The following is a 12,744-nucleotide window of genomic DNA, read 5'->3' as shown; positions in this document are numbered from 1 at the left end:
GTGGGTTTGAGTGTTTGTAGCCATTGCTATCATTTCGGGGTCGCCCCCTCCCCTGCCTCGACTTGGGATTCTTATTAATCATTGTCTCTGCCCTTACCTCCTCCCCCGTTTCGTCAAAGCAATTCCCATTTCTGTCTCCGTCCCCATCGGGTCGGGGAAGTTGGGTTCTCATCGGGGATAGGGAAAATTGCCATCCCTAAATGTATATTCTAATAAATGACCCTAATGGAAACACGTAAGAGTATACAATTGTTTTATTTTTTTAACTTTTTAAATAATTAATAGTTATTTATATTTTATATACTATTTTTAATAAATTTTTTATAATACAAAAATAAATAATTAATTTCAGTTAGGTTTATTCATCAAATCGATGAAATCGACCAACCCGATCAACTTGACTAGAGTTGTTTTTCTAGTATTTTAGGTTGGTTTTGGTTAAAAATTTTTCCAATTCGACCAAGTTGGATTAATTTCACTTTGACCATTTGTAAACCGACCAAAATTGAACGACCTAACCATGGATATATATTAATATTTTATATTTTAAATATAAATTTTTTATATAGAAAAATGGGAAATTTTCCATATTTCTTAGTCTAAAACGTTTTATATCATAAATCTAATTTTTAAATTTATTTTTTAATAATTGCACTATAATTTTTAAAATTAAATTTAATTTTAAGTTTAATTCTTTTGAATCAACTGACCAAACCAAAAAATCAACCCAAACTAATACAATTTGAGTGGGTTAGATTTCACAAAAAGGTCAATCGGTTTTAGCTGACCAACTCCCAACCTAACCAAGTTAATTTGATTGGCCAAATAGCTTACGACCAAACCGAACCAACTCACGAACACTCATAATTTCAACTAAATTAATAGTTTCATCTCTGATAAATAAGAATACTTTAATCTCCAATAATTATTGAAAATTTATAGTGAAAATACACAATTATTGAAAATATATTGATAATGAAAAAATACAATAATTACAAAAATACCAATAAGTACCAAAAATATATTAACTTAGTCAATAAATAATATAATCTCAAATAATATTTTAATTTCTAATAAAAATTAATCAATAAGTTATAACAAAAATATAATAAATACAATAAGTACAATAAATTAAATTTAAAAATTTCAATAATAGTAGTTTAATCTCTAATAATTATTAAAAGTTTTCTATTAAATAGAAAAACAAAATAAATGTATACATAATCATTGAAAATACATTTATCACAAAAACAATAAATAATTACTAAAATACAATAAATATTAATTTTAGTATATATAATTATATAATAAATACAGATTAAGAGTTTACAATTATTATAAATAAATATTATCTTTTTAAAGTTATTTTCTCAAGCTATTACTTGATATAATTGAAATTAGTTATTTACAATATTATGTTAAATATTTTGTTATTTAAAATATTTATTTATTTAAATACTTAAATAATATGAAAAATATTTAAAGTTTAAAGTATTAATTATTTAGTGAATTTAATTATCCATAAAATCATAATTTATACTATTATTACATAATTTCATTATTAATTTTGTAATGTAGTAAATTATTATTAATTTCAATATTATGTATTAATTATTTTTCTACTTTGAAGATTTTTTTTTAAATTTATTATATAATTTCGTTATTTTAACTATTTAAAATCTAGTTATGATAAATAATTAGTTATTTAAATATTTAAATAATCTATAAAATATTTATTTATTTTTTGTTATTTATTTACTTAAAGCTATTACATATTATGAAATATTTGAAAAACATTTAAATTGATAATCTAGAAAAGCATAATTTAAATTGTTAGTACATAATTTGGTGATATATTTTGTAAAAATATAAAATTAATTTTATGTTTTTGACAAATATTTTAAAGTTATTATATAATTTTGTTAGAATATTTAAATAATTCTTAAATTTTTTTAATCCAAACTTTTCTTTAGATAGATATAGATAAAAAGTAGGGGAGAGGATAAATAGGAATTAGAGATAATTTAGGAGAGAAACTTTCTACTAATTTTGAGATAATTTTGGAGAGAAACTCTCTATTAAATTAGAGATAATTTTGGAGATAAATAAGAATTAGAGATAATTTAGAAGATAAGTAAGAATTAGAGATAATTTTAGAGAAAGTGGTGGATAGTGGGAGAGGTAATTTGGGAGAAATTTTAGGAGAAGAGAGTTTACGTTATTGGGGAGAGAGAGAGAGAGAGAGAGAGAGAGAGAGAGAGAGAGAGAGAGAGAGAGAGAGAGAGAGAGATTTGCAATGCAACCAAACAGAGCCTAGGCTCAGTTTGAAAAGTAATACAAAATACAAATATATAGAATGCAAAACCTTGCATTTTGTATGTATTTGCATTATACCTATTAATTTGTATTTGTTGCAATGCAACGAAAATACAGCCTAGGCTCAGTTTGGAAAGTAATACAAAAAACAAATATATAGAGTGCAAAACATTATATTTTGTATGTATTTATACTGTACATATTTGTATTTGTGCTATTTCCAAGCTAAAGGTTATATTTGGTTTGATAAAAAATAAAAAAGAAATAGAAAATTGATGAAAAATTTAAAGAATTTTATAATTTTGTTAAGAAATTTCTCTCAAATTTTTTCGTTTCTCTTTAGTTTCTTTCAAATTAAAAATTGGCTAAGGGAGAGGTAAAAAACATTTAGATATAGATATTAGTGTTTTTTTTTTTGGGTAGAAGGCGGCTTTTGAAAACACAGGGCAGGGTATTGAAATTTACCAAAAAAAAAAAAAAAAACATTAACTCAGCCATTGCTTGTCACTATGCAAATAGAACCTAACCCCAAGGTTCAAAACATCAACATGTTTTGTGTTACATGTTGCAAAATTCAAAGAAAATTTTCTTTTTCTTTTCTTAAGGGTCGGATCGAGTTGGTGAGTAAGAGTTTTGTATTGTTTGTAAGGGTGTCAATGGACCAGTTTTGGATTGGATCCCATTTAGTCCAAAATCAATCTGGATGGATTGGACGGATCAACGAGATGTATTGGATTGGACCAATCCAGTCCAAAATATTTGTTAGATTGGATTGAACCTGGTCCTTCCATAACAAATTTATATTGGATTGGGTTGGATTAAGCCGATATCTGGTCCATTGATATAAGATAAGAATATATGTATCAATGGGTCAGGTTTTGAAACAAAGCCAATCTAAATCAAAATGAATTTGAACAGATTGGATGGTCCAGACATTGAATTGAACCGGTCCAAATTGGTCCAAAATATTCATTGGATTGGATTGGACCTGATCCATTTATAATGGACTCACATTGGACTGGATCGGATTGGACCAAATCCAGTCCAATTGACACCCCTGATTGTTTGGGTTTGGGGCAAGATAGGCTATATCCTCCCCTATATTTTCTACTCTTTTGCGGTTTTTATTAATAAAATTTTAAGGTGACTGCCCCTCTACACGGGATAAAGCTTGGTGTTACAAATCATGGAATTACTTTCGGGTTTCAACTTTCAAAATTTGAATTAGAGATGGTCTAGGAAGGGTATTCAGTATTCACAATTGCAAATGCCGTTCCCTTCTAAATCAAAAATTGAACCACGGATTACGCAGGAAGGGTATTCACAACCTGCAAATGCAAATGTCCTTCCCTTTCTAAATTTTATATTTATAGGATGTTTCACAACATGTATGGTTTTTTAAGACAAAAAAAAAAAAAAATCTACCATTTCACAATTCAGCTTCAGTTAGTGCAAAGCCCTTTCAAACAGCCTTATATTGGGAATATTTTCGTATTTCTATACTTTATTTCATGGAGAGATATTCCAAATGTAACGGTGTGAGCACGGACTTGCGCCGACTGAAGCCAATCTCATCATGTCAATGTCAACAAAACCAATGCTGATACCGCAGTTGTTTTTGCTTTAAAAATCATTCACATTGTCGAATACCCAAACTGATGTTCTGATGGATTTAAACTGTGATCTTTCAAACCCATAAACCCATCCCATCAGGGGAGGGTTCAAACCTGCGCTGAACAGAGCAGGTTACACAATTGAACTTGCCCCACATCCACAAAAGAAACGGTAAGCATTCTAAGGCTGCAAATGATAACGCTTTGTCCAAATCCGGATCATCCAATTAAGGCAAATCTAATCCAATTATTGCCAGACCTGGACTGGACACTATCGTGGGGGCATCAGATCCGGAAATATGTAGACTGGTTGATTTTGATGACCATTCAACCAAACGGTGGCAACCAGCAGTCAGGTGGGTTTTCTTCAAAATTTATAGGGATTTTAATTGGTCAAAGTGTCAAACTCTTTCTTTCTGGTATCTTGTCTTTTGGGCATCATAGATTTTTTCATAATTTTAACCTATTTGTTATTTTTATAGGGATTAACCATCATACCAGATATACATTATACCAGAAAAACACTTGGGTTATGTTTGGTTCGAAGGAAAAAGTAGAAAAAGGAAGGGAAAAATAGAGAAGCTTTTACAAATTTTGTATAAGTTTCCTTACCTTTCCCTACCTTTTCCCTCAATCAAACATAGCCTTAGGGTCCTTTTGATTTATAATTTGAACTAAAATCTGAATAATCTATTTTCATAATCTGATTGGATCATACAAGAATTAAAATGAAAATTGGATTCAGTTGAAATGAGATTTCATTCTTAAGTGAGGGGGAGGGAATGGTCATCCCCTCAAATGGGGAAATGCCATTTCACCTGTAATAAGAATGGGATGGATTTCAATTCCACCCAACCAAACAGTTGGAATCGGCATGATAAACGGACCCTTAATCAATCAACTGATTTTTTATCAGGTAAGTTGAACCGGTTGTCGGATTGTTCAACCCACGACCCAAGACAAAATGGTTTTGTGTCCGGTCCAAGCTTGACAGCATTGAATCTAATACCCGAATCCGATGCTTGCGCAATCAAAAACCGATGGGTAAGATTTGATTCGATTTCGAATATTGATCAACTTTGGAGCTGGGTAGTGGGTACATCCGATCCAATTTTGTCCGACCCTCGTGGGATGTCTTGTTTGGAGAATGCTTGGACTCCGACCGGAAGTGCGCGAGTCCATTTAGCAATTATGAGTTCCATCGTTACCTTTTTCCTTCTCGTTCTGTTGTTCTGTTCAAGAACTAAAACAGAAACTCTGCATCAGCTATTTGAAGTCCATGGACGAAGTTGCATGGGCACGAGTTGTACGGATGTGCTTTTGAATCCATGAGGGTATGTATTATAGTCTCTATAATGTCTACCTTGTGAGCTACTTGTTTTTTTTCTTCTTCTTTTTTTTTTTTTTTTTTTTTTTCTCTTTTGCATCGCTGGAAATTCTGTCTACTGTACAAACCCTAAAATTTTGGATTCTTTCATGAAAATGTGATTTTTTCGTAATTTACCATTAAATTATACTGTGTTTAAATTTTCAAACCCAGAAAAGAAATGGTTTGGTTTCAACAAAGTGGGTTGATTTCAGTCTCCAGTGGCCGATGGAGTTGGGTACGAACAGCTGAGTGCCTCTAGTTTATTGGCTGTAGAATTGTTTCTCAAGCTTCAAAAAGAAATCGTGGGGTTTCTTTATCAGTATCGACTATCGAGTCGTCACTGGTAGGTACCTCTAGTTTCGTTTCTTTTAGTCTACTTTTGCTTAGATGGATTTTGTTCCATAACCACTATTTTCAAAATTATGAAGATCTGGAGTTATTTGCTATAATTTTAACTCCAAGTTTGTCTTTACACTATTTTTTCATTGAGTTGATGATTGTTGAAGAAATTTATGCATCCTATTTCAAATGGTTACACTATATGATTTGGCAATGAAATATTGCAGTTCACTTGTTCTACATGATTGTCTTTTGGTAGAAGTAGCTTTATGTCTGAGTTCATTATTATTATTATTATTATTTTAAATAGAAGAGAGTTTTTATCTTGGAGAATTGTGGACATTTGATTGTATAATCGAGAAAACGTATATTTAAGCCATGGCTTGGAAGAGATGAAATAGACTGAATCGAATTATCCTAAATATCTGAGTCTGGAATACTACAAATTCCTTTCAGTGTTTCGAATAAGTGTGAAAATTAAATCCTTTTTTTTATCAATAATGTGAAAATTAAATCATGAAGAAAATATAAATATTAAATGTGGTTTAAAGAAAACATGAAAACATAAAAGCGTTAATCATTTGACAGGTTTCCTACAATACCACATCTAACAAGCATGCAATAGCTCAAGCAACTAAATTTACTTCTTCCCCACATTCTGTTTTTGGCATCTTAAACATCTAAAGCATGGGGGATTGTGGCTACATAAGAGGAGAATGACTGAATATTACCTTAGTATATGTACATCTTTCCTATCTGTTATAAAGTATGAATGTATTATTGAACTGTGAATTTATCCTGTTATATGTACATCTTTCCTATCTGAATATTACCTTAGTATATGTACATCAAGAATGCGCCATTAAAGAAAATTATTTTAGTCACATGGAAAAGATTTTCCTATGCAAATTTATCCTTCTAGTTAGCTTATCCACTCTCCCTTTGCTGATTTTGACACATCATGGACAGAGATCTTCAATTCTAGTAAAAAAAAGTATAAGGATCAGGATGTAACTTAGTTGACAATATTGAGAAACCTCTATAGCCCCCTTTTTATGTGCACCTTGTCCACAACAATTGCATTGTGTTTGTGTCTGTGTTGAATACTGTGGATTAAAAGCACTTCTAAATTTATGGAAAATCTCTGTTAAGGGTTTGGTAGCATCTTTTGTCATCTGACCTCTCTTGGGAGCTTATGCAGTTTATAAGCATCTTTCAACCAGATACTGCATTTGCAAGTTTAGGAGGATTATATCATTATTTTTTCTGGGTTTTGACAGAGATGAATCATTAGTTATTAGTCAACCAGACACTGTTTTTTTCCTAATCTTACTATTAAGTTCTAATACTAAATGTATTTTCTTTCCCCATATCAAGTTATTATTGGGTTTCAGTTGTCTTCCATTTCATTCTAATTCTAAGCAAATTACACACATTTTATTTCCATTGAATCAGACGAGACAGACCCAAGTATGATTTATATTTTCATGTCTTTGAAAGTTGGAGCTTCGCAGTCCTGCCATCTGTGTATTAGTATCTGTCTGATTTTTTTTTTTTTGGATAGGTAGTAGTATCTGTCTGATTGAAACACTAGTTTTTCCATTTATCACCAAAAGCAACAATATTACAGAAATTGAAATGGCAGACTCTTGCAAAACTCTAAGAACTTGTACCATGTTACAACTGGAAGATGGCTTCTATCCTTGTCAACTACGACAGCTTCTCTTCCACTACTGCTTGGATTATTTTCTTCTAAAATTAGATTTCCCCCATAATCATTACCGATACTTCCAACCTTTCTCAACGACGAAGATGCCACTCTAAAAAATGTCAGGTCTATTTATTATTGATGCCCACAGCTCCATCATTGCTAGTTCTATTTATGGTTTGGGGGACCTACTATCCATGTAGTAAATCTTAAAAGCCTTTCTTCTCTGTACTTATGAAACAAAATTATATTTGGTTTGTGATTAAATTCGGATAGGGAGACAACACACTTCTAGATTTAAATGGGACCCCTATTATTAATCCTTTTTTTTTCTGAAGAGGAGACCTTTGCTTGGTGTAATGGTAAAATCTGGGGCTGACAAGCATGAGGAGGTGGGTTCAAGTCTGAGAGTGGCCACTTTGTACTTTTATTACACTTAGGGCTGACATTGCATGTGCTGCTTTTGTAGATAAACCCAAGGCATGGACAAGAGTTTGTGTTTGTATCAAAATGATGAAGAAGAATATAACTGCTTTGCTGGAGCTGAAGTAAACCATGTATATGCTGAAGAGGAAGGAGAAGATAGGGCAAAGAAAGATGATGAGCTAGTTGAAGATGCTATTTCTAAAAAAAATGAGGAAGATACTGTTGGCTCAGATGGCAATAATGAGCTTTGTCCAGCTGTAGGTATGGAGTTTGAATCTCAAGATGATGCGCATGTCTTCTATATTCGGTATGCAAGAAAGATGGGATTTAGTACACGGAAACATTCAACCTCTAAATCCCAACGTACTGGCAAAGTAATAGGCCGCTGCTTTTGTTGTTCGCATCAAGGGTACAGTAATGCAAAAGCAATAGGAGTTGAAGAAAAGAAGAAGCCAAGGCCAGAATCAAGAACAGGTTGCAAGGCAATGATGTGGATAAGAAGAAAAAAAGGAGATAGATGGGTTGTCAGTCAAGTGATAAAAGAGCATAACCATCCTTTGACTTCCCCAAACAAAAGGGACAAGCTCCATTTTCAACAAAAACTAACAGAAGACCAAGGGAAAGTAGTTAAAAGCATGCACTCCACAGGAATTCAAACAGGTCTTATGATGAATTTTATGCCTCTTGAGGCTGGAGGAAGTCGTAATGCCAATTCCAATGCAAGAAATTTCTTGAATACAAGACGGCAGAGAGGTCTTCAAAAGGAAGATCCTTCAGCTATACTTGATTATTTTGAATGCCAAAGAACAAACAACCCTTCTTTCTTTTATTCAATTCAAGTTGATTCAGATGGCCAAATGACAAACTTCTTTTGGACTGATGCTAGATCGAGGATGGACTACCATTTTTTTGGGGATGTGGTTTGTTTGGATCCAACATATGGCATCTGTAGGTATGGTTTGCCATTTGTCCCAATTGTAGGGGTTAATCATCATTATCAGACTGTATTATTTGGTAGTGCATTACTTTTTGATGAAACAGAAGAGTCATTTGTGTGGTTACTGGAAACATGGATGAAGACAATGGGAGGTCAACAACCAAAGGTAATTCTTACTGATCAAGAATCAGCAGTAGGAGGAGCTATATCATGTGTTTTACCAAGTGCCCATCATTGGTTTTGTTTATGGAACATAATGCAGAATGCTGCAAGGTACATACCTTATGCATTTAATGCTAATAGTGGATTTGCTCGTGATTTCAACAATTGCTTGTATGGTGGGGAGACAATTGAGGAGTTTGAGTCTAGCTGGGAAAATATGCTTGATAGGTACAGCTTAAGGGGCAACCTTTGGCTAATGAAGTTGTATGAAAAACGAGAAAAGTGGGCATCAATCTACAGACATAATACATTTTCTGCATCCATGTGCAATGCTCAGCATATTGAAAGCATAAATGCTTATTTTGATGGATACCTCAAAATGAATATGCCAATATGTGAATTTGTTAAGCAGTATGGTAGAGTTGTTGTAGCTAGAAGACAAGCAGAAATTGATGAAGACTTAGAAACAAACCATAAAAAGCCAGTTTTGAGGGTTGGTATGGATATAGAAGAAGAGGCAGCCAAAGTCTATACAAGAACAATTTTCCGCAAGTTTCAAGATGAGTTGGTACAAGGTCTTAACTTTCGTCATGAAAAGATTGAAGAGAGTGGCTCAAAGTTCACTTATAGTGTGTGGAAGAGGGATCATGAGCAAGCAAGGTGTATTGTTACATTTGATAGCTCTAATAGTAATGCGAAGTGCAGCTGCCAGTTGTTTGAAGTTGCAGGTTACTTATGTAAACACATATTGAAAATATTTTTAGTTGCAGATGTTCATAGTATTCCACCTCAATACATATTGAAGAGGTGGACAAGAGATGCAAAGTCTGGGCCTACAGTGGACAACCAGAGCGAAGAAATCCAATCTGATTGTTATGATCCCTATTCTCTTCGCTATTGTAATATCTATCGTGAGATAGTAAGCATTGCAGCAAAGGCCGTTGTGACAGAAGAAGTGTTCAAGATGGCAAAGAATGGCCTAGAAGCTACATTGAAGGAAGTTGAAGTTGCTTTGAGAAGGGTATCAATAAGTTCTACAGAGCTTACCAAGGAAGTTGAAGGTATAAACAATGAAGACCTTGATCAAAGCCCCCCAAGTGTTAGACTTAACCCTTGGATCGGCAACTGGCCTGAATTACATAACGTGTGAAGACTTCTTATCAACCTAATTTCTATGTATTTATATGTAAAATCTTAGCCTTGTCAATGACCTGTATTTTCTCTCCATCAAAGGTGATCTACCACTTACATGGTAATACTGTACTCAAAGTTTTAATTTTCCATCTCTAGTGATACATTTGTGACTGGCTTACATTGATCCCCAATAACATATATGAATGCAATTGTTGATTAACTAGGACTTGATATGGAGACGATAGGGACAAAATGAAAGAGATTTTATTAGAATAATAAGAATAAGCTCTGCTGTTAAAAAAAAGAAAGATTTTGCCGATCCATGGGGAGTAGCCCCCCCCCACCGAAAAATAAATAAGTAATGTTTTCCTACCCTTCTCTCTTGTTAATGGGTCAGCAAGGGCATTAGTCGATTAAGGAACACACTTGAATGAGCTATTGAAAAAGCAGCAAAGTTTAAGCCTTGAAGTAACACCAAGTCACCAACAAATAAATATGCTGGAAAGAATTTCATTGCGTCAGGGCACCTAAGAAATTGAAAGCATAATTTTTTTAAATTATCCTAATAGTTTAGCTAATTGATTAACTCTTTCCTTACTGTTTACATAGTCTTAAAGTACCCTACATTAAGCATTAACAGAGAACAATATAGTATCAAATTTACTATTTTTCAAAATTTCCAAATAAAATCCATTTGAGTTATGATTTCAGTGCACAAAAAACATTGAAACTTGCCTCAAAATTTCACTCAAATTTACCCTCCTACACTTTTTCAATCTCCACTGCCCCTATTCTTTCTCCACAATCACTGTTGAAACTGAACCAGAGCAGCCACTAATCCCCACCATTACAGCAAAAGCAGCAGCTGCTGGAGAGGAACGGAGATTATGGCGTCGATGGGGTGTTTGTGGAAAGTCCCAGTTCCTTTAGGACCACAAAGTCCCAGATAATTTCCTCTCCGTGATCTTGAATAAGGAGAAGTCCCATGGCATTCTCAGGAAGATAATCCTTGTAGCTTCATAGGCATCCATTGGTGCCCAATCCCTAAACCTTCTTCCAACAACTGTTTTGAATCCGTCACAGTAGTAGCTAGTTCTCTCTAACGCCACTGTTTCAGAAAAATCTCGTGTCTTCATCTCCATCCCCTCCTTGTTCGCTCTCTGTTTTGATGCTAGTGAAATCTCGACCTAATTGTTCCAAATCATCACTTGCACATCCATTTCATTAGCATAACAAAATACTCGTTGAATGGAAGATGTAGTAAGTAATGGAGCTTACCTATAAGGATTTTAGCCTTACCTAGTCGGAATTTCATCCTGAGACGATGCAACAAATTAAAGGATTTCGATCACTCTTTGTCTTGGATCGCTTGCCCTTGAGTTACAATGTTGAATCGGATAACCAGGAGATTAGTGGGAAGAATGAACTTCTAGATGTGAGTTGATGGCGACTTTTTTGGCCAGAAAATAAGTCAGAGAAGAGGGAGGGGATCTGCATTTGGTTGGGGATGGAGAACGATGAAAGAAAAGAGAGATAGAGAGAGGGAGAGGGAGAGGGAGACGGAATTGGAATCGGAGTCGGATGGAGGTGGAGACGGAGACGGAGATAGAGTGGAATCATAAAAGGGTATTTTAGAAATTTTAAAAAATGTATCAATCACGTGATGTCACATATGAACGGAGTGGACAGAAAATTAACAGTAAGGGAGGTTTTAAGGATATAGTCAAGGTAGAGTTAGTCAATTTCCTAAATCATATAGATACTTTAAAAACTTGTCCATCAATAACTGAAAAGAACTTGTCCATCAAGAACACGTCTGTTTAATACTTAGATCATCTGGGTTTCTTGGGGCACATCTGTTTAAGTTGAACATGGCCTTTCCACTACTGGGTGCAAACTATATATATGAGATGGCCTCCTTTGTTAAGTAAAGCTAGTAAAAATCGCCCCCATTAAAGATGAAATTACTGGAAATTTCTTTGAATCCATTTCTAGTGGCAATCCAATGCGTCATTCTCATTGAAACAAGTTCATGATGGGGGTTAACTTCTTGTATCTTGTTACAACCATGCACTCCAAAGGAACGTCCTTGTACACCTCCATACCCACATTAAATGGGGTTTTGGCATAATGACATTAAATGATCAGTTACTTCCATATAATTTTCCCTCAGTTAGGGGGGTCAATGGTATTTGAAAATCTGAATTTGAATTCAAAATTGATACAATTGAATTGAATTCGGATAATTCGAATATCTAATTGGTCAAATTCACATATAACTTAAATCCATTTGATAAATATCTGAATTCGATTGATTATTTAATTCTTATATATAACATATAAAAGGGAGGAAAGGAGATGCCTCGTTTGAAGGTCCTGAAAATTGAGGAGACAGCTAAAAGAAATGACAAAGTAGGGAAAGGGGCCAAACTCTGGAGTCCCACCCAGCAGACAGGAGAAGTACGTATTTTGAAGAATTCATCAAGGAAATAAAGTCTTTTTAGGATAGAATCATAGAATCTAATTATTACTTCTATTCTGCTTTCATTGTAAAATTCTCTTTTTCTGTGATAAATGCCCTAGTAATTTTGCCTATAAATTGACATACCAAGTTGCCAACCTCCAATCTCCAACCCAATTTTCCAATACGATGGCCCGGACTCGTCTTTTGCACCAAAACCTGTTTCACAATGTAGTAGTAGTAAAACATATTAGGTTGGGGACTGGGAAAAGAAACATG

At 33.7% G+C, this 12,744-nt stretch overlaps 1 protein-coding gene and 1 long non-coding RNA gene across 5 annotated transcripts; one reads left to right on the top strand and one right to left on the bottom strand.

Annotated features, from left to right (window-relative positions):
• Positions 1 to 5,071: 5,071 nt before the first annotated feature.
• Positions 5,072 to 10,182, top strand: LOC148880937 (protein FAR1-RELATED SEQUENCE 5-like). 3 transcript variants are annotated; one of them, XM_088963047.1, is made up of 3 exons: positions 5,072 to 5,263; positions 5,511 to 5,641; positions 7,815 to 10,182. In XM_088963047.1, exon 3 carries the CDS (start codon positions 7,828 to 7,830, stop codon positions 10,018 to 10,020), a length of 2,193 nt encoding a protein of 730 aa, XP_088819173.1. In that variant the 5' UTR covers positions 5,072 to 5,263; positions 5,511 to 5,641; positions 7,815 to 7,827; the 3' UTR covers positions 10,021 to 10,182. The 3 variants fall into 3 exon arrangements, with proteins under 3 accessions (XP_088819173.1, XP_088819175.1, XP_088819174.1); XM_088963048.1 differs by having other exon boundaries at positions 5,130 to 5,263; positions 5,470 to 5,641; XM_088963049.1 differs by lacking the exon at positions 5,511 to 5,641.
• Positions 10,183 to 10,640: 458 nt separating this feature from the next.
• LOC148880936 (uncharacterized) lies at positions 10,641 to 11,577 on the bottom strand. Of its 2 annotated transcripts, none has more exons than XR_016104848.1 (2): positions 11,283 to 11,577; positions 10,641 to 11,191 (listed from the first exon to the last, which is right to left on the bottom strand). It is a non-coding gene; the product is annotated as an uncharacterized LOC148880936 (long non-coding RNA). The 2 variants fall into 2 exon arrangements; XR_016104851.1 differs by having other exon boundaries at positions 11,304 to 11,505.
• Positions 11,578 to 12,744: the final 1,167 nt, after the last annotated feature.

This window comes from Nelumbo lutea, chromosome 1 (genome assembly GCF_056320005.1).
Source record: "Nelumbo lutea isolate HS-2025 chromosome 1, American lotus-T2T, whole genome shotgun sequence".
In the NCBI taxonomy this organism is placed as follows: domain Eukaryota; kingdom Viridiplantae; phylum Streptophyta; class Magnoliopsida; order Proteales; family Nelumbonaceae; genus Nelumbo; species Nelumbo lutea.
The sequence above is the reverse complement of the archived record's forward strand: the minus strand, read 5'-3'. Positions and strand labels throughout refer to the sequence as shown.

Coding starts and splice junctions, on each gene's coding strand:
- LOC148880937 (XM_088963049.1), top strand. CDS start 7,828: ATGGACAAGAGTTTGTGTTTGTATCAAAATGATGAAGAAGAATATAAC.